Source organism: Canis lupus, chromosome 15 (assembly GCF_003254725.2).
Source record: "Canis lupus dingo isolate Sandy chromosome 15, ASM325472v2, whole genome shotgun sequence".
In the NCBI taxonomy this organism is placed as follows: Eukaryota; Metazoa; Chordata; class Mammalia; order Carnivora; family Canidae; genus Canis; species Canis lupus.
Window position 1 is genome coordinate 36,471,810 of NC_064257.1, and position 22,664 is coordinate 36,494,473.

Genomic DNA, 22,664 nt, shown 5'->3' on the forward strand with positions numbered 1-22,664 from the left:
CCATTTTGAACTTGGCCACAGCAACTTCTTGCAAGATACATCCATGAAGACCAGGAAAACAAAAGCAAAAATGAATTATTGGGACTTAATCAAGATAAAAAGCTTCTGCACGGCAGAAGAAACAGTCAACAAAACTAATTGACAACCTACAGAATGGGAGAAGATATTTGCAAATGACATATCAGGTAAAGGGCTAGTATCTAAGATCTATAAAGAACTTATTAAACTCAACAGCAAAGAAACAAACAATCCAATCCTGAAATGGGCAAAAGACATGAACAGAAATTTCACAGAGGAAGACATAGACATGGTCAACAAGCACATGAGAAAATGCTCTGCATCACTGGCCATCAGGGAAATACCAATCAAAACCACAATGAGATACCACCTCACCCCAGTGAGAATGGGGAAAATTAACAAGACAGGAAACAACAAATGTTGGAGAGGATGTGGAGAAAGGGGAACCCTCTGGCACTGTTGGTGGAAATGTGAACTGGTACAGCCACTCTGGAAAACTGTGTGGAGGTTCCTCAAAGAGTTAAAAATAGAACTACCGTACGACCCAGCAATTGCACTGCTGGGGATTTACCCCAAAGATACAGATGCAGTGAAACACGGGACACCTGCACCCGTATGTTTACAGCAGCAATGTCCACAATAGCCAAACTGTGGAAGGAGCCTTGGTGTCCATCAAAAGATGAATGGATAAAGAAGATGTGGTCTATGTATACAGTGGAATATTACTCAGCCATTAGAAACGACGAATACCCACCATTTGCTTCGACGTAGATGAAACTGAAGGGTATTATGCTGAGTGAAGTGAGTCAATCGGAGAAGGACAAACATTATATGCTCTCATTCATTTGGGGAATATAAAAAATAGTGAAAGGGAATAAAGGGGAAAGGAAAGAAAATGAGTGGGAAATATCAGAGAGGGTAACAGAACATGAGAGCCTCCTAACTCTGGGAAACGAACAAGGGGTAGTAGAAGGGAAGGTGGGTGGGGGGTTGGGGTAACTGGGTGATGGGCACTGAGGGGGCACTGGACAGGATGAGCACTGGGTCTTATGCTATATGTTGGCAAATCGAACTCCAATAAAAAAAAGAAGCCAGAAAAAAAAATGAGACATTTATTGCATGACTTGATTTATATAAGGTTCAAGAATGGGCAAAACTATAGTTTAATGATTAGAGATTTGTTCTCCAAGGGAAAAAGTGACAGGTAAAAGGAAGCATATATTATGAAAGTCAAGTAGAGTTTACTTTGGTGGCAGGGATGGTGACCCAGGTTTTGGTAATTGGTTATAGACACAATTTCCTGGTTGTTCACTTTGCACTTCATAGTATTTCATTGGGCTTTATATTCTTGTTTTATGTACTCCTCAACAAAATAGATTTTAAATACAAAAATAAAATAAAAAAGAATATAAAGAGCAGAACTAAGCATCACAACTGACCTTTAATAATATGCTCTGCCTCTTGAAACAGAGAAAACCTTCCAGCCTGAAAAAATATGATTTATTCTTTTCTTACTGCCTTGCCCCTTGTTCAGAGACATGGGGTCAATACCAACTACAAACTGGGATGCCATTTCTTTACTACTATATTGATTTGTTCTATTTCTCCGAGACACAATTGTCCATAGGTAGGGAATTAGGGAGGCACATTACATTCCCCAATCTCAAACTAGTATACAATTTACAGATGAGAATGGAGATAAATCATTTATGCTAACAGCAGTTGTGTGTGTGTGTGTGTGTGTGTGTGTGTGTGTGTGTGTGTGCATATGATCTGTATTGGTTCATAGTATAAGCACCTGAGACAGTCGGGGGATGATAAGAACCATCCTCAGTGGAGTAGAGCTGTCCTGATCTAACACATACAAGATTCTAGAAATTTCACTGAGATCTCTTCCTTTGATGACTTAAATCTGAGAAGGAATAGTCCCATGACCAAGAGCAGAACATGCATTCTCCACCCTCTATTTTCAGACACTAGGTATGGAGAGACAATTAGGACAGAATCAACAATGAAAAATAAGCAACAGATGCAATGGAATGCTACCTTGAAGACTCAGAGGAAGACTGACACTTGTGGGAAGCAAAGTAAATGTAACAAAGTTGTTTGGAACCCTTAGCAGGGCCCAGACAGTAAAAAATTGACACAAAAACAGAAAGTCATATGCAGCAAGTACTAGTTAATAGTCGGACCAGTGGCTTCTGGTGCTATGCGTTAGTGCTTTCTTATGTGATTTCATTTATCCTTTAGGAAAATTCCATGAGAGTGTCATTATGCACATATGGTAAATGAAGAAAGGTCCTCAGGGAGGTTATGTAACTAGGATAATTTTCTACTGCTGATACAAACCCTGATCTATCCAGTTCTAAGAGCTGTGCCCTTGATCACTGCTGGGTGTGATAAGAGGGCCAGGAAATCAAAGTGCAGAATTAATGCATCACCCTTTTTTGGACTGAGCTGAGATGAAAAATGCTTTCACCTCCCCAATCCAAACCTGTAACAATATTGGGCAAAACAGAACCAAAATTGTTTTAATTTATCGCTGAGCATGAAATCAGGAAAAGAAAATCTCAAGTTACCAAAGTCAAAATAAGCAAGGGCTGAAGAGCTGGGGTGGGGACTCTGAATGCCTGGACAAAAAGGGCATCTGGAAGGAGGGCACTGTAGGTAGGAAGGTTGGAACCCAGTGAACTACATAGAATGGAGGTTCAGAGTGGATTTGCCTACGAACACATTGGGACTAGAAACACATTGCCCACTGGCTTGAGTAGATGCCAAGGAACCAGCCAAGTGCCCAGTCAGGACCCAAAATGAGCCATTTGAGAGAAGTCAGAACCCTACCTGAGACTATAAGGTTCGAATTCTCACCACCTGAAAAATGCAGGGAAATTAGCGTAAATACTGGCCCAAAACCAGTGCAACCCATCCATGCAACTCTGGCTGTGGCTGAAGGGGAACCATTGCAATGGGATATACCTTCCACAAAAGTCCTGAAGATAAACGTATAGTGTAGATTGTACCAGGACAAATTCTGGCATCACTTTCAGATTATAAAGACAAAAAATATAATTGTAAGCTTTCAATCAGAAAAAGTAGCCTTTCTATATATAGAGAAAAGTTGAGCTGGCATTACTTTTCTTCTGTGACATTAAAGACCAGATAGCATTGGCTTCATTTTTCTTCTTTTAATTAAGTTCATTTTTTTACATAAGTAATTTATTCTTAAGAATCAAAACTCCAGAGGAGCACCTGGGTGGCTCTGTTGGTTAAGCATCCGACTCTTGGTTTCAGCTCAGGTCATGATCTCAGGGTGGTGGGATTGAGCCCCACATCGGGCTCTGTGCTCAGTGTGGAGTTTGCTTCAGATTCTCTCTCCTTCTCCTTCCCACATTCTCTCTCTCTCTCTCTCTCTCAAATAATAAGTAAAATGTTTAAAAAAATAAAAATAAATAAATATTCAAAAGACATCAAAGGGCATGGAGAGAAAGTATCCCTTCTATCTTCTCTGCAAGTAACCGAGTGCTGTTGGTGCTGTTATTGTACTGACGTCCTATTCCTGCTGTAAGAAACAACCACAATTTAGTGGCTTCAAACAACAGAAAGTGTATCTTCCAATTCAGGAATTCAGAAGTCTAAAATAGGTCTCACCGTATTAAAATTAAGGTGTGGACAGAGCTATGTCCCTCTGGAGGCTTTAGGGGAGAATCTGTTTTGGCTAGAATGCCTGCCTATTTGATAGTAGATTCACAAATATTGCTTTTTTCTTTTTTGATTTACATTGTCTTAGTACACATTTGCCCATTCTTTTACTTTCAACCTTTCTAAATAATCTTATTTTAAATATGCCTCTTAAATAGAACACAGAGTTGGGCTTTCTTTGTTTTAAAACTTATAGTAGTTTTTTTGGTAATGGGCAACTTTAGCCAACTTAAATTAATTGACATGAGCAGTTACGTTTGGCATTATTTTGTATCATTTTACAATATGTATATAATAAACTAGGAAACAAAAACATTAAAATAATGTAATTTCAGGGGAATAAACAAACCATTAGCCAACTTATTTAGGAAAATTAATTACAGTAAAAAAAAGATAAATGATGGGACGCCTGGGTGGCTCAGTGCTTGAGCATCTACCTTTGGCTTAGGGCGTGATCCCAGGGTCCTGCATTGGGCTCCCCGCAAGGAGCCTGCTTCTCCCTCTGCCTGTGTCTCTGCCTCTCTCTCTCTTTGTCTTTCGTGAATAAATAAATGAAATCTTTTTTAAAAAAGGCTAAATGATAAGAACAAAGTAGTCACTGATATTTAGAAATTGAGCTGATTTTTTTTAACTCAAAGCAAATGTATTTTTTAAGATTTTATTCATTCATTTGACAGAGAGAGAAAGAGTGCACAAGCAGGGGGAGTGGCAGGCAGACAGAGAGAGAGAAGCAGGCCCCTATGGAGCAGGGAGCAGGACCTCAGGATCATGATCTGAGCTGAAGGCAGATGCTTAACTGACTGAGCCACCCAGATGCCCCTTGAAGCAAATGAATTTTAAACTCTTTGTAAAATGAGTTTTCTCTTTGGAGAAAAATATAATTTACTTCAAAATAAATTATATATAAAATTAGGGAAATCTATTATTATAGAAGAAATAATGTTACATTAGAAATTAAAATTAAAGTTTATTAATTTTAAAAGAATAGTAATAAATCCATTACAAGTTATCATAAATAACATTAAAAATCTCTTTAATGTCTGGCTTAATGAAAGATAATTGGACTCTCACACCCACTTCTGCAGTCTATTATAGCATAATGTTTTGGTTGAAATATGTGAAGAAAATCCAGTTCACAAAGATATGAGATAGAAAATGGAAAGCTATTTTAAGAGCCTTTTCAGATAATTGTAGATAGTTTTCTTTGGTACCAAACCAACAGTGGTAGTTTCTTGAAGGTTAGTTCCATTGTAGACCATGAAACAATATCATTGAACTTGTACTCTGTTAAAATAAAAATACATTAAAATACATTGGTCTTTCAGTCTGAATGGATCTTTTACTCATGCATGATTTTGTAATATCATGCATCAGATATTTGGAAAATAGTGACTCCCTGGATTATGCAGGACTTCTGGATGTTGGTACAATTCACTGGACAATTTTTAAAATATCAAAATTTTAAAATACCACCACCATTCTTATCAGAAAAGTCTCAGTATTGGAAGCCAATGGTGGCATACACAAATTTTCCAAAAGTCTAAATTTTTACTGAAAAATCTGGAGTTTATCAATGGCAGTATATACTGTCAGTTATTTTCCTTGAAGGCCTGTTACTTTATGGAAAATGTTTGCCATAGACCTAAGCCTGAAAACACTTAGTTTGTCTTCTCAGTTGTCCTTTTATGTAAAAAATGGTGTTCCGTGGTATGAGGTAGGGAGAGGTATGGGGAGCAGTGTATTCCATTTGCAACTTCATCACAGAAGTGCTTTTCTTTAAGACAGCCATCATGTATTTCCTTATTTTTTAAAGTTAAATTTAAGTTAGTTAACATAATAGTGTAGGATTGGTTTCAGGAGTAGAATTTAGTGATTCATCACCTATGTGTAACTGCAGTGCTCATCATAACAAGTGCCCTTCTTAATGCCCATCACCCATCTAGCTCATCTCCTTACCCAACCCCCCTCCTCATCAGCAACCCTCTGTTTTTTCTCTATAGTTAAGAGTCTCTTATGGTTTGCCTCACTCTCTGTTTTTATCTTATTTTATTTTTCCTTCTTTCTTAAATTTCACATGAGTCAAACCGTATAATATTTTACTTTCTCTGACTTACTTTGCTTAGTATAATTCACACTAGTTCCATCCACATTGTTGTAAATGGCAAGATTACATTCTTTTTGATAGCTGAGTAGAAACATTTTATGTGTTCTTCCCATTTTATCAAAGAATATGAAAAAAGATGTATACTTGAGGGTCAGTAGTTAATAACTTTAACTTTACTGCTTCATCAGGGACATTCTTAAGTGAAACTGGCATTTTAATTAATTTATTCATTTTACTGCAAGTGCACGGCAATGGAGAATGCAAAAACAAAAACTAACTACTAGTGCAGTTTGATGTAAGTGCCTGCCTAGGTTCATGCTAAGGCACCATACTTTTATTTACCATTTCTTTTCGCCATCAATGCACACATCAACATGATTATTCCAGGATAAACGATGGGATTCAGAAAGACTATTTAATATTTTTCATATTTCACTTGAATTATTGCTAATCATTCACATACAAGATCTTCTTTCAGTAGTCGGTACTGATACTACTAGATAAATACAAGCAAAACAGTATGTCCAACAATGTCTGTAGATTTGAGCATTTGTAAGGAAAAAGTACAACTCTGCAGATGAATTATTAACTGAGTCTTCATGTTTGCAACTACATCTTTAATTCAACAAGTTATTTTATTATTGGAAAGTGCTACAATTTTGTTTACTGATTTTTCAACCAGGGGAAGCTATTGCAAACAGGACCTTTAGCTCTTAGACTTCAGGGTATATATTCAGCAATGTCAACTTACTAGTTTCTAGGCTTTTGTGTGCTGATAACCTACTCTATATGATGCTTTGCTGACTTTATCATTTGTAGTTTGAAAAGCTGTAACAAATAATTTTTTTTTTTACTTTAAAGAGCTCATCACATCCATGTGCAAAATGTATATGTATTTATTTTTCTTTAAACTCTGAACAATTGGTCTTAAGATGCCTGAACTTAACTGGCACCATAATACTGTTTTAAAAATATTCAACTCACAGTCAAGAAGTATACATTGCTATTTCTTTCTGCTTCCTTTGTATCCTATACCTGCTGACAACTATTTTGGGCACAATTCCATGCATCTTGTGCTTTGGGGTTTGAGCTTTTTCCCAATTTACTGAAAAAAGAATTTGTGTTTTTGTTACTTGCTTTTTGTGTTGTTTTGGGATGATTTCCAGGAGAAGGGGACATGCCAATACCATATGAACACCTTTGCTGGAAATCACCACAAAAATATTTTATTGTATTATAAATAGGATAAATCACACAAATTCCTGAAGATACAGCTTCATTCTATATCATAAATGTAATACCCATATAACCATCATGGGTCAAAAATGGAACAAATCCAGAACCCTAGAGGTCTACATCATGCCCCCTCTCAACCCCCCTTTTCCCCAGCTTTATTGAGATATAATTGACATAAGACATTGTGTACATTTAAGTACAGTGTGATGATTTATATATGTATACATTGTGGGATTATTATCACAATAGGGTTAGTCAGTACATCCTAACCTCCCTGCTTTCTGATTTCTAACAGATGGATTAGTTTTGCCAGCTTTTGATTTTTGTGTAAGTGAAATTATACAGTCTATACTATTTTGTATCTGTCTTCTTTTGTTCAACGTTATGTGTGTGGAGTTCACTCTTTGATGGACATAATAACAATTTATTATCCATTCTACTATTGATAAATATTTGGGGGTCATCAGGGATGATGCTTCTGTGAATACACTTGTATGTTAAATTTTTATGCACAGATGTACACATTTTTATGTATATACCAAGGAGTAAAATTACTGGGTCATAAGTATATATAGTTTCAACTTAGCACTATCAAGAAGTTCTCCAAAGGAGTTTGAATTTAAATTTTACCTTGGTAACTAGAAAGGTGGGAACTATTATATATAGTATTGGCTTTTGCTTAGTCTTTTTTGGGAACTCCTTATTCAAGAATCATGCCCAGTTTTCTTGGGAGTTTTCTGTCTTTTTCTTAGAAATCTGGAGAAATTCTTTAAGTATTCTGGATATGACCATTTTGTAGATTATATGTATTGCAATTAATTTTATACCCTCTGTGCTTTGCCTTTTCATTCTGCTAGTGATATCTTTTGATTATACAAAGTTCATAATTTTAATGTTGTCCAGTTTATAAACCTTGTCTTTTATGGCTTATGCTTTTTGTATCCAGTTAGAAATCTTTTTCTATTCAAAAGTCACAAAGGTACCCTCCTATCTTTACCTTCCTTTTTTTTTTAATTTTTCACATTTAGATCTACAATCCACCTAGAATTTATTCTTGTATATGGTGTGAGGCTGAAGTCAAGATTTTTTCCATATGATATACAATTAACCCAGAGCCATGTATTAAAAAGACCAAAGACCTACTTTCTTCATAACATTGCAGTGTCACATCTGTAATAAATCAAGTGGCTAAATATGTGGAGTGAGAGAGAAAGGGAGAGGGAAAGGCAGAAAGAGAGCAAGAGAGAGAGAATCTTTATGTTCTTATATTTATTTCATTGCAGAAATAAATATAAGAATATTTTGCAAGACCATAAGGAAAGATAAGTGTTCACATTGAAAAGGCCTACTACTTTCCAAATTGAGAAGGCTTAGATGAAAAATGATATTTTAAATTACCACAAATGACAAGGAGTTCATTAAAAACATCACAGAATAGGGATCCCTGGGTGGCGCAGCGGTTTGGCGCCTGCATTTGGCCCAGGGCGCGATCCCGGAGATCCGGGATCGAATCCCACATCAGGCTCCCGGTGCATGGAGCCTGCTTCTCCCTCTGCCTGTGTCTCTGCCTCTCTCTCTCTGTGTGTGACTATCATAAATAAATAAAAATTAAAAAAAAAAAAGTAAAAAAAATCACAGAATAGAGAAGATGGTCAAACACAGAGGAATGAGCATTTGACTAGTATCAGCTTCTCCCCAGCAATGATGGATACTAGAAAACAATAGAAGGCCTTCCAAGTTTTAATGAAAAATGAATTTCAACCCAAATCATATATTTAGCTAAATAATCAATCAAGCATGAAGTCCCTGTAAGGACTCAAATGGTGTGTTTTGTGTTTTGTGTATGTGAACTTTTTAAAATAAGTTACTAGAAAATGTACCTCAGTACATAAATATTACAAAAAAGAAACAAGTATGTGAGATAGGAAAAAAAAAAAAGAAAAAAGAAAAGGAAGGAAAGAAGGAAGAATATAGAATTAGGGAGGGGTTTGCACAATATTCCAGAAGTACTGGGAATATTCTATTTGCTAAACTGGGTGGTAAGTACATGGGGATTCAACTTATTACTCAAGAAAACATACATAGGCCATTAACCATAAAAGATTCTATTCATCTTTCCTCCTTTCCTTCCCAGAGGCAACCACTATCCTAATAAAATGCTATATATTGTGTGCATGTGTACACATAAATAGTACAAAATATTGCATTGAGTTTTTTTTTTCAAATTTAGACAAATGGTAGTATACTCTAGGTATCATCTGGAGCCTACTTGTTAGTTTGGTGTATGTTGTCAAGATCTATCCAGGATCTTTCCATGCCCATTTTAAAGACAAGAACATTAAAACCCAGGAAGTCAAAAGTCTAGAGAGACCTACAGTACAGAGAGGTTCACGCACTGGTGAGAAGTACATCAATAATTTGAACTGTGACACTACACTGTATACTTTCTGTCTTAGATCTAATTAATTCATTTTACATGCCATCAAATAAATAGACTTCTGTTTATTTTTCCTTTTTTTTTTGATATTACAATGGTGTCATGAATGTCTTCTACCAGAGTCCTCATACACTTTTATCACTTACATGAGTATCTGCATTTTTAATTGCATTAGATCCTGCCAAACTGCTTTCCCAAGAAGTTTGAACCAGTTTCTTCACATTATTATCAATTTTTCTTATTTTCAGATTTTAGTATCTATCAATTACTGATGGTTGGGAAATGGTATTTCCTTTTTAATTTGCATTTTTCTGATTTTAAGTGATGCTAACATTTTGGCTATTTGGGTCTCCTTTTCTATGAGTTGACTGTTGAAATTCTTTGTCCACTTTTCTGTTGGACTCCGACTTTTTCTTTATTGATTGGTGCAAGGTATTATATATATTTGAGAAAAATAATTCATACATGTTCTAAATATTTTTTCTCAGTCAATGGTTTGTCTTTTAACTTTGGTGTCTTTTTGTGTTACAAAAATGTTTTTAAATCATTAAATCCCATGTGGTCCAATGTGTCAGTCTTTCCTTTATGGACTGTGGTTTTTTGGTTTTGTTTGTTTGTTTGTTTGTTTGTTTTATACATGGTTATTTTTCAGGGGAAGCATAGTATTTATCTTACAAACTTTTTTTGCTTACTGTTATTATTATTTTTCACTTTCAGATAACTACCAAGTGGTCTTCCAGACTGCCTATACAGTCTCTTGTCAAAGTGAAGGCGTGTGTGACAGCACAGATGCTAGAAAAAAAACTCAGACTAAAGTGGATATTACATGGATTCTTCTACTGCGCTACTATATTCATCTGCAAAGGATTAATAATATGAGCAAACTTCTAGGTAGATTTTTGATATGTTAAGAACACATTCTTTTCCATTTCTTGTTTAAGTCAAGCTTCTTATTTAGAATTGTAAAATGCTTTTGACATCTTTTGGAATGAATTCTTATGAGAATGTGGAAATTTCAGGGGTTCTTGAGATACACAGATCTTTGGGTAGAATAGTATTGCAACATAACTGACTTCCTTTGGCATTCTATATATTTTATTTCATGTATTTAAAAATATTATTGTATAGATTTATCCAGAGGCTTCCCAAGACAGCCACTCCATTGAGTTGTTTTGTTTTGTTTAGTTTTTTGTTGTATTATTAATGTTGTCTGAAGAACATTCAGAAAAACTGATATAGTCTGCCTCACATCAGTCCTTCTTGTATTTGTGCCAATGTATGTTGTGTTTTATCTGTGCACATAAAATTGGTGATTTCATGTTATTCATTACTGCAAATAGTCGGAAAAGACAGTTTGACCCATGTCAGGGCCCAGTGGAGAAACCAGCCAGAGCGACTAAGCACAGCTACGAGGTGTTAGCAGTGGGATAGACAAGCCTCAGAAAGGTGTCAGGTATAAAAGGTACATTATGAAAAAGGCAAGAATAAAAGAAGTTCAATGGCAAAGAATGTGGACATGAGCCAGTACAGCACACTCTGGCAGTGCCTGCCCCACAGCAACTCAGCTCACCTTTGAATTCACCTGCTGGCACTTGACATGTCACACACCCACATTTTACTCCTTTTCTGCTCTGGGCTCTTCCTGAAACTACTGAGACTTACTCAGCCCACTGTCAGGACAGCCCAAAGTGCCAGGGATTCCACACATACTAATGAGGTAGGGAACCGTAGAAAACATTCCACCTTCCCGGTCCCAGATGATTCTACAGGTGATTTTCCAGAAGGTCCTCAGCAGGACTGAGCCTTTCTTGTCCAAAGCTGCAGCCCACCCATTAACTCACTTTCATTGGCTCTTTTCTCCATCACACTTTGTTCCTTCTCTCACTTACGCTCCTAAAGATCACTTTTCAAATAAATTACCTGCATCTAAATTCTTGCTTTAAGATCTTTGTTGGGATGAGTCCCAGATAAGATGACTACATAGAATATTTTGCATTGTCAAGACTTAAAGCTTAAAGCAATATTCTCATATCCTTCTGAAATTTTCTTTCATTCCTGGGGCAAGAAGCAATTCCATGAGTGTATAAGCTTAAAAAATGGAGGAATTACACTGACAGACACTAGCTGAAGTGGTGTGAATTACAGCGATAGCAGTTAATGAGCAAATATCAACAATACTGAGACTGTTCTGTTACCTAACATGATTCTAAATTAAGGTATTTTTCTTCCCTAAGCATCTCCAAAGCCAGGATCTGGAATTTCTTTGCCAGATGACACACTTCTCACATCCCTTTTCAACTCTGGGCTGATTTTACGCCAAAAAGAAATGCATTTTTTCCTTAAAAGATTTTTACAGCTGTATTCTTCCTCCTGTATTGATGAATTTCCAAAAGAACTATGTCAAGGATTGGAAAACTCTGGTTTTTCAGAAAAAATCTTATATGACTCAGTCAAGGTACTGTTCCAAACATTATATATTTTTATAAAACTTCTTATAACCAGTATATTTCTGAAGGAAGCACATTTGAGAAAACTCAAGTGGACATAGTATATTATAAATTTCCAATATGTATTTATGAAATGAAAAAATCAAGTCATTTCCATTGAATTCTTTCCAAACAAACAAACAAACAAACAAACAAAAAATCAGTCCTTTATTTTCAATTATCTTGATTTTGGAATCCATCATATAGTGCTTTCATTGTTATGATTATAGACTTGTCCATACCAGACTTGGCCATATTTCATATCCTAGAGAAGTGACCTGAAAATGTGACTTCTTCCAAATTGAGAAATTTTGGTTATCTTATCCTGCTAGATTGTTGGGTAGATAATAATATTTTTTAAAAAATCATTCTTTTGAGCAAAAGAGTGAGGTAACTTAATAAATTGTGATTTTAAAAAGCAGTGGAAGATCTATTTAAGATATTTAAGATATTTAAGAATTCATTTAAATGTGATTCTTAGGGTTATGGAGTTGTTCTCAGGGCAGTGTATTAGAACCCACATGGGAGGATTTTTGAATTAGTTCCCAGATACTAGGGATGAGCACACCCAATATTCAACATCCCTCTTTCTTGCCCACATTATAAGTCATTTGAGAAATAAAGAGTTTAAGAGTTTGGGATTAAAAATTACCCACCCTTATGAGTCATAATGTTGACCTTGCAGGATATTATTTATATTTACTGGTAAATGGTCTTCCTGAAAGCAAACAGCAAATGGACAGATTTTACCAATCCGGTTGTGTTTGTTTTTTTGTTTGTTTGGTTTGGTCATTACAGGCCCCCTTAAAATCTGTATGGATACAGACCCCTTTAAAATCTGTCTCATGAAGAAGTAGAGGATAGTCACTCCCTACAAAGAGAACACTCACTCCCTACAAACCATTCTCTTTCTTTTCCAAGAAGAAACAGCATAGCTATACATATCCAACATTTTTTCCCCCCAAATTCACCAATCAAGTAGCTCTCCAGGGGAAGGGAGTGAAAGGAAGCAGAAAGGCCAGTAATGTACTATGAATGTCTGGCACTCTGTAGGGTAGTAAGCAGCAGGAATGGGGTAAAATCATTTCCATCTAACACCAGATCCCGATTCACCCCTCCAGAAATTCTGACTACTTTTGGGGATAACTGCCATGTGTTGCAGATGCCTCAGAAATTCTGGCCTAGGAGGCAGAGAATGAGAAGGTGGAGAATTATAGTTTTAGTGAATGTATTCTTGTGATTATTTTGTATGAGTCTGGAAACTAATAGGTGTGATTTCTTAAATACTGTTCTGACAAGAACTCTACTTGAGTATTTTAGGATTAAGGGCAGCCTAGCATTACCCATTTCCTAAGCATGATGTTCCAAATGTAGAACCTTGAATGCATTGTAAATATATGTGACATTTCTAATGGCAGCAGCGTTATCAAAGATTGTTGTACTCTGTTTGCTCTTAAAAAAAAAAAATAATTAGTGTAACACTCTCCCAGAATAATCAGCTCTAGAGATCACTGTCACTTGTCTGACAGGTGCAAGCCACCTCATCATGTGTTCGTTTCACTGGGGTAGACAGCTAATGAGCATAGAGCCTTTTGGATTTTTTTTTTAAATAAACTGCAAGCTTGGCTGATTTTTATAATAACGTTTTTGAGCTTTTAATCACTCAGGAGGCTATTTCAATCAAATTCTTTCTATAATTTGATACTTAATCCTGCTTTTCCTCCACAAAGAAGTAGATGTCTTTCCAGAGCGGTCATTGCTAGGTGCCAGGCTCATCAGTGTGTGCGTCTGCATATTGTTAGGTCTATTGAAGCTCTGTCATGGAAAAACAAAGGTGCCAAACAAATTACATTAAAAATTCCAAGAAAAAAAGATATGATTAAAATTATGCACAATGCTGGGTTATTCATGTTTAGACTGTGTTGTAAGGTCAAATAATTGACTAGTATAAAGTGATTTGTTGTTTATAGGACTGTGGCAAACAAGACTTCTCCTGGTAGGACTGTTATTTCATTTATTTCAAAGAATAAATCAAACATATCGAAAATATTCAGTGTATAGTCCATCAATTAGCATATATACTTAATTTCATTAGTGATTGGAGTTTATGTTTTTTTAAAGATAATGGAAATTAATGTCTATTTTGATACTGACTTGTTACAATTTAGCATTCTTAGACCGTCATGTTAGTAAATGCTGTATACATTGAAATAGTAAATCTTTTCCTTATTTTTTTCTTCTTAGTTATTAAACATGAGTTCTTTGCTAAAATAGTTGTCAGAACCTCTGAAAGGCACTCAGATATGAAAAAATATGAGAAATTATTTTTTGAATTGATTATTTACCTGATTTTTTTTTTTATTTACCTGATTTTTTGGTGAACTGCCTGACAGAATTAATCTTTGTTGAGCACTTTAAATGATTATTTAAACCTAATGATCTTGTTCATTGTTTATTTTGCTCATGCTTTTTATATCATAGTGCTAATAAATGAGGATTCTGGCTTATATACTTTTATAATGATAGTCTCTAGATATTTTTGGAAAGTTTTCTTCTTTAATATTACCTTTCAGTCATGACATATTTTTTCTTTAATCAGTAGACAACTTGAAAGGTCAGTGTCTTTATTTCTCTTTTTATTTTATTTTGAAGACTCTCATTGACAGTGTTATATTATATCTTGAATAAGCTCAGAAATAGTGGAAGGTACAAAGCCTTACAGAAATGCCAGGCATTTTTTACTGGCTACTTCAATGTTCCCCTTCATCAAACCTTAAGATAACCTTAGATGTCAAAAGTTCCATGGAAGAATTGCTTCCCAGATACCATGCTATAATCTTGGGAATTACAACAAGTTAATTTTGAAAATAGTTTGCACTCCATTAAAGAAGGTTCTTTTCAGATTTGAGGTATTATTATCACTATTATTATCTCTCTGGCTAGACTGTTATTTTTTGGGCAGCAACCATGCTTTGCTTTCTCAGCTACTTTTAAAAAACTAAATAATTTATGAAATTTCCAGTTGCATTCTACACTTTATGTTCCCTGAAAATTTCTGATTCAGGGACCTGGTTGCATCAAAGCTAGGCCCAGATTCACCAAGATTGAATTTACAAATCAGCCATGTTCATGTAAAGAGGGAATGAGAGCAATTGATTTTAATATTTTCAGCAAAAACTGTGTCTTATTTTGAATATGACACTGACAAAAATGCTGGTGGAAAGTAGATATTATTTAAAATCGTATCTTCAGTTCATTTACCATAGAATAAACAAGAAAAAAAGTAGATGTTTCCAGTGACCTGAGGTGGTCTTAAGACTGAAAGGATACCATTGACATTTTCCTCTCTAGATCTTTACTTTGGGAGAGTCACCAAACTGGATGACATTTGTTGAGTCCCATAGTTGTCGTTTGTTTTTTGGTTTTTTGTTTTTGTTTTTTTGTTTTGCTTTTTAAAAAAATCTGTTTATTTATTTGAGAGAGAGAGAGAGAGAATCTCAAGCAGACTCTGCACATAGTGCAGAGCTTATTGTGGAGCTTGATCTCACAACCCTGAGATCAGAACCTGAACTGAAACCCAGAGGTGGACACTTAACTAACTGCACCACCCAGGCACCCTGAGTCCCATGGGTTTGGAAGCATATTTTTTGTAGGAGAATCTTCTCTGATAACTGGGGACAGTTTTATAAGCTACACCCATAAAACAAAGACAGTTCCCAGAGTATTATAATGTAGCCAATACTGAATGGATATTGAGTGAATGTTTTAGATATTGAATGGATTTATTTATTACCAGCAATTAAATTGTTTTTTATTTTTCCCTAGTTATGTCATGGCAGTTCTCTACACTCCGATTTATCATTAAAGCTCTCTACCGGCCCATCTTCTGCAGATGTGCCATCAGATATGAAGATACAAGATTTAAACAAAGAACTTTGCTTTCAGTGGTACATTCCCCCTCTAGAAAGACCTCCAAAGGACACAGAACCTCTGGTATGTAATATAATCACAAAGCTAAATCCTATATTTAAATATAAAGTTTAACTTGACCATTATAACTTGAAAATAGAGAATACCCCCCCTTGTCATATAGGTGAGAATATACAGCAATTTAGAGCCTATATTGTCTAGTAGAATAAATCTGAAAATAACTAAGAAATCAGGAAAAGTCTAACTTGAGTTGATCATTTTTCCTTTTTCCTAATCTTTAAGGGAAACTTTCTAATGTGTCACCATAATATATGATCTTTAACTTTTGTTTTGCAGCCATTCTTTTTCACATTAAGGAAGTTATTTTCTATTGTCCACTTGCTAAGAAATTTTATCAGAATCTTTTGCTGTGTCTTTAAGATGATTTTAGAATTTTTAAATATACTAATTGATCTCAGTTTAAATGTTAAATCAATCTTGTATTCTTTTTTTTTTTAATTTTTATTTATTTATGATAGTCACAGAGAGAGAGAGAGAGAGGGGGGGCAGAGACATAGGCAGAGGGAGAAGCAGGCTCCACGCACCAGGAACCCGATGTGGGATTCGATCCCGGATCTCCAGGATCGCGCCCTGGGCCAAAGGCAGGCGCCAAACCGCTGCACCACCCAGGGATCCCCAATCTTGTATTCTTGAGATAAAGTCCAATTGGTCATGTATTAATTTTACTAGATTCAGTTTACTAATGTTTTGTATTGGGTTTTTGCCACTGTTTAAGAGTAATATTGGGTTACAAATTTTCATATTCATACTATCTTTGCCAGATATATTTTGTATCAAGATTTTGTTAGACTTATAAATTCATGATAAATATAATCATGTTTTTCTATTCTCTGGTACTCTGGTGACATTTCTGTAAGTTTGGAGTAAACTTTTCTCCTCAGATATTTGATAGGAACTCATCAGTAAAGCAATCTGACCTGTTTAATTTGTGAGAAAATAGAAAACTAGTAATATAATTCTCAATAGGTAGGGGCAGTTGTTAAGCACTAGTATTCATTTACTAGATACCAGACTTGGTATTAATTCTGATTGGGTCAATATCTGTTCTAATGGTTAGTGTCCATGTCAAACCAAGTATTAAATATTTTGACTATCACCCCTATTTATAGAACATTGGAGTTTTCTGTTTCTCCTTGAGTCAGGTTTGTTTAAATTGCTTTATCTAGGAATTTTTTCATTTTATTTAAAAATTTTATCATACTTTTAATCTCTCCAGTGTATTTATATTGAAGTGTCACTTTTTATTTCTTACATTGGTGGTTTATGTATTTTTTTCTTGGTCATTGTCACCAGAGCTTTCTCATTAATTAATCTTATTTCACTGATCTATATATCTTTCTTCTATTTTGTTTTTGTTTTGTTTTGTATTCTTTTTCTAACTGCTGACTTCTTGAGATAGATGTTTGGCTTAATATTCAGTCCTTTCTTCCCTAATGTATGCATTTTAAGACTGAGTTTTTCTAAACATTACTTTGGTTTCATCCCACAAGTCTTTATTATAGTATTATCAGTATTGTTCAGTTAAAATAGTTTTAAAATTTTAGTTATGATATATTCTTTGACTCATGGGCCATTTCAACATGTGTTTTTTACATTCCAAATTACACAGAACTTGTATATATTCTTATATATATTCTATATATTATATTAGAAAGTTATCTTTTATTTTTTATTCTTAGATTATGTTGTTCTGTGATAATAAAAAAATGCTCTACATGATTGATATTGTTCAAACCTGCTTTTTTTCTCCAGGGAAAGATTTATTATATAAATATTCCATTGCTCTTAAAAAGAATGTGCAGTCCTCGGTCACCAGGGCAGTGTTCATATATATATATGAATATATATATTATATATTTATATATATATATAATATATATCCAATAGGTCAGTTGGTTAGTCTTGTTCAAACCCCTTTTCTTGTTTACCTTTAATTTTTAAAAATCAGTTATTAAAAGAAGTATATTTAAATCTCTTGTAGTGATTCTCATTGTTTAGTCTTTCCTTTACTTCTGTCAAATTTTGTTTTACATAATTTAGTTTTACATAATTTGCAACTGTGTTCTGACTGTGCAGTCAGTTTAACTCTGTATCTTCTTGGTGAACTGAGCATTTTATCATTTTGATATGACTCGTGGCCTTTTTGTAATAATGTTTTACCCTCATAAAGTCTGCCTTGTTTGATATTACTATATTACTATAGGAAAATGACTTTCTTGTGGTTATTTTCACACTATATCTTTTTCCAACCTTTTGCTTTCAACCCTTTTGTGTTCTTGCATTTTAATTGTTTTTACCAAAGACATGCACTTGAATATTTTCAAATATAGTCTGACATTATATGTTGACTGGGGAATTTAATACATTTACATTTAATGTAAATGCTAATAGATTTGGTTTTAAATCTGTCATGTTATTTTGTGTTTTTACTTGTCTCAGCTCTTCCGTTTTTCTCTTTTCCCTTCTTTTGGATTATTTTTATCATCTGTTTTTCATCTATGAGTTTTGAAATTATACACTTTTTTCAGTGCTTTTAGTGGTTACCTTCAGGACAACCTACATACTTATCAAAGCCTAAAGTTAATGAATATCTTTTTACCTTTAATGACTTCTATGATATTACTGTACATTTTCTTTATTAACTCAAAATAATAGTTTTAATTGCTTTATACAAGAGTTATTTCATTTAGAATTTTCTCTGTTTTTACTGTAGTTTTTGTTTTGTTGTTTTTTTACCCCATCTTGCATTTTTGACATTTTATCCAGGATCACTTATTTCTGTTGAAGTATATACTTTGGGATTTCCTTTGGTGAGGATCTTCTAGAGGCAAACACTCAGTTTCTGTTTGTCTGACAAGTGTCATTATTTTACATTTATTTGTGAAATAAATTTTTATGGAGTAAATAATTTAAGATTGGAAGTTATTTTATTTCATTGAAAATATCATCTCATTTCCATTGTTGCTGTTGGGAGACTAACTTTTATTGCTTTAAAGTATTGAATTCTTTCACTAGCAGCTTTTGAAATTTTCTCTTTGACTTTGTAAAATTTTACTGGGAATGGCTTTGTTTTTATTTATTTTGCTTATATTAGTGTAGCGGTTAAGAACACAGACTCTAGAGCCAAATTACATGGGTTGGAATCCCAGCTCTGTCACTTAATAATTTTGTGTTCTTCAGTAGATTAGTTAACTTTCTTGTATCATAGTTACCCTCCTCTGTAATTAGAGATATTTTGGGTAGGGGCTTCTAGGTGGCTTACTTGGTTAAGCATCTGCCTTTGGCTCAAGTCATGATCCCAAAGTCAGCCTCACATTGTTGTCAGCAGGGCTCTCTGCTCAGTAGGGAGTCTGCTTCTCTCTCTCTCTCCCTCTGCCTCTCTCCCCAACTCATGTTTTCTCTCTCACACAAATAAATGAATAAAATCTTAAGAAAAAAAGAGAGAAAGAGAGACAATTGGGTAAATGTCTAGCCTCAATAAATAATAGTTGGCATTTATTATTATCTGAAATTATTTTAAAATTATTATACTGTTTTAAAGTTTAATAACTTCAAATATACATGTAATACACCTGTTAAACATTATTTAAAGTCTTCTTTTAAAGTTTAGCAACAAAAATAAAAAAATAAAGTTTAGCAACAGTATCTTCTTATAGATACTTTAGCTGCCAACATTGTATAGAAAAGAGAGTAAACTGTGCCTTACCAGCAAAATTTAAATGCATAGCATATACGGAAAAAAACCTTAGTTTGCTTCTAAGTGCCCTTCATAAATTCATATCACATATATCACTCCTTGTTTTAATGTTTATTATTATCTTTTTCTAACTCTGTGTCTTTATCCGTATCTATATCCATATGCATGGAAAGACCTTTGCACTAGCGCTAATTGGGGAGCAGGAGGAAATGGAGGCAAGTATTTAGAAGCAGTTTAATATCAATCCCCAAACAATTGGAGAAAGAACAGTGATTCGCATTCTAGGAGAATCTCTATGAGAGGTCAAGCTTTAAAAAATGGAACAGTTGGTCACCACAGCCATTTGCAGAGGGACCTCCCACCATAGCATTCCTTTGATTGCTGCTCTCTCTAAGAAGAGCCTCAGGCTTTTCCCCATAAAACAATTGCCATATAGTTTTGCCCTATTCAGCATTTTCTTTGCTTTTAGCCTTCTGCATTGGTCTACTCTTGAATTTTCCAGCTCTTGAGTGCTGTCCCCTCTAGCCACGCCTCTGGTAGCTTCTGTTGCTCCTTGACCCATGTGACCCTGTCAGATTGTGAAGCCTCCTGGGCTTACCTCTCTTTGCTCTCAAGCACACTTCTCCCATTGGTCTCTTCATTCAGCCTCTTTAGGCTGGTAACCTGCTGCTAACTCTTGGTCAATTATATCTCTTTTTACTCATACAAAAAGAGGAACTTTAACATATCACTCCCCAGGAATATTTAAAGCTATTTCTTACATTTTGAAAGTACTCTCCTTCCCACACTTTCCACATCAAACTTTTGCCAGATATTCTATATACATTTAAAAATAATAAATCTGCATAGTCTCTTTTGGGGAATTTAGTAATGTAGTTTTCAATTTGTGGATCCAAAAATACTAATGGACCATGGAATCAATATTGTGTGGGTCTTGAGTAGTATTTTTTTTTAAAGAAATTAAAACAAGAAAAAAAATGTTTACTGAAGTTTTTGTTTCACGATGTTGTCAAAAAGAAAATTTCTCAGATTAATTGATTTTCAGTGTATGTCAGAATTTATTTACTTGCTGGCAAGAGAAACAACCAAGTGATAAAAGAGTATATCCATGCAGGGAGGGTATGGGTACAGAAGGATTACATACTTGGGAAATAGAATGTTTACCTAAGCAGCTAATTTTAAATAATAAGGAAGAAAAGTATGAAGTTCATTTTGCAAGCTCATACAAGTATCATATCCATATCAGTCTGAGACAGTGATCTGAGAAGTTAATGCTATGACTATATCTGTGGCTGATAGAGTAATAGGGTTTTATGCATCAAAGATTGTGTCTGACAGTTAACATGGAAGCATGAACTGGTGTCAGAGATTAAAAAGAGAGCACCAGCTAACAAATTATGATTTAAACAGATTGCTAGAGTGGTTTTCTTATGCCACAAGCAAAGACACAAGAACACACGGTTTTCCCGTTTCTTATTTCCCCTCTTTGGATAATAAATCTGTATGTATTGGGTCATGATAAAAGATGTAGTTGCTGACATAAATTTTAGTCAAAAAAATGGGAAATGGTGACTTGGATGGACTAGATATCCTCAGAGCTGAGATTCTATCTTTTCAGAAGATAACACTGAAATTTGTTTGATGATTTAAGTATTGGTGTATTTGAACATTTATCTGCTCATTATCTTAGGTGTTTAGTGTTGAGTTTTGTATTGAATAACTGGCTACAGCTCATAAAACTACAAGATAATAGCAATAGTGAATGTAAAACTTAGTATATTCTAGATACTTTGCTTATATTAACTTCACAACAACTCTGTGAAGTGGGTACTATCATCAGCCCCAATTTACAGAAGAGGAAATTAAGACACAGGACAGAGGAAAGCTAGCTGACAAGGAATCAGGATTAGAGAAATCTGATTCCAAGTCTGCACTCCTAAGCATGGTGCTTTGTTGAGTCCTCAGACAATGGTCCTGGCTTCAGGCACATCTAGCCTCTGGGCGGGATGATGATGAAAATTAATATCTGACCTAAGATGTTGGAGTTTCCAGGGACTTAGAGGGTTAACAATGCAAGTTAATATCCCTTGATTCACCTACTAAGTCCTCTTCAGTTAATCTAGTATCTGAAGCAGAAATGCTGGTAGGAGCTAAGGATGCTGGTGGCAGCAAAGCAGAAATCCTGGAACTAGGGATTTTGACATAAAATTTTTAGAATTTTCAAGGGCTAAATATTTCCATGCCACAATACTTTTGAGGGTTAAGTTTATAATATGGGAAAGTTTAACTTTAAGTATGGGGGTAGAAATTGTATTATCCTATTTAACAAGATAATCTTTAGAAGAATATAGTAGAACCACATATAAGCTCTTCACTGGAATTTTGTTATAAACTAAACATCTTTTGAAAAATTCCAGTATCTTCTAGAGACAGAAACTACAGAGGTTTCAAGGAGCAATCATTTTAATGAACCTCCTGGACACAAGCTTTAAAATTAGTTGTGAAGAATGGCTCAGAGATGCATAACTACAGCTCAGCTTAAAAAGGTGTAACTACAGCCAGAGGTTTGATGGCCCAGATTTGTCTTAAGAATATATCTTAGGACCTTCAGCTTTATTGTAACTCATCTTCTTGTTATTTTTAGCATCCAGAGTTCCCAGTATGTTGGGATTACAAGCCAGCCCAGGTTTTAAAATGAGACTTGAATTATGTTTATTACTTGATGAGACTCAAAGGGATGCAATTGGGAGCTAGCAGGGAGGAGGGGCAATAAAGAAGCAGTAATGGGGCCTTTCTTTTGGTCTATGAGACCTCATTTGGAGGGAATCAGACTGTTGCTAGGCTATTGCGTTAAGTGCAGCTAGACAGTCCAAGATACGGTATTTAGAGGCCACAGAAGATTTAGGCAGTCAAGCATGATCAAGTGCAAGGTGTCTGATCAAGCAAAGCACTGAAAATTAGGACTCCAAGTGTCAAGTGAAAACACAGAGTTGGATA

At 34.8% G+C, this 22,664-nt stretch overlaps 1 protein-coding gene across 12 annotated transcripts in view; it reads left to right on the forward strand.

Moving 5' to 3' along the window:
- CFAP54 (cilia and flagella associated protein 54) overlaps nucleotides 1–22,664 on the forward strand; it is a 291,046-nt gene that overhangs the window by 223,459 nt on the left and 44,923 nt on the right. For all 12 annotated transcript variants that reach the window (XR_003133013.3, XR_003133014.3, XR_003133015.3 and 9 more), the window contains 3 exons: nucleotides 10,212–10,385; nucleotides 11,729–11,949; nucleotides 15,806–15,973. Coding sequence is in view for 9 of the 12 variants with exons in the window: in XM_025438907.3 (XP_025294692.3) it covers nucleotides 10,212–10,385; nucleotides 11,729–11,949; nucleotides 15,806–15,973 (563 nt within the window). In the remaining 3 variants the exon portion in view is untranslated. The remainder of the gene's footprint in view (nucleotides 1–10,211; nucleotides 10,386–11,728; nucleotides 11,950–15,805; nucleotides 15,974–22,664) is intronic.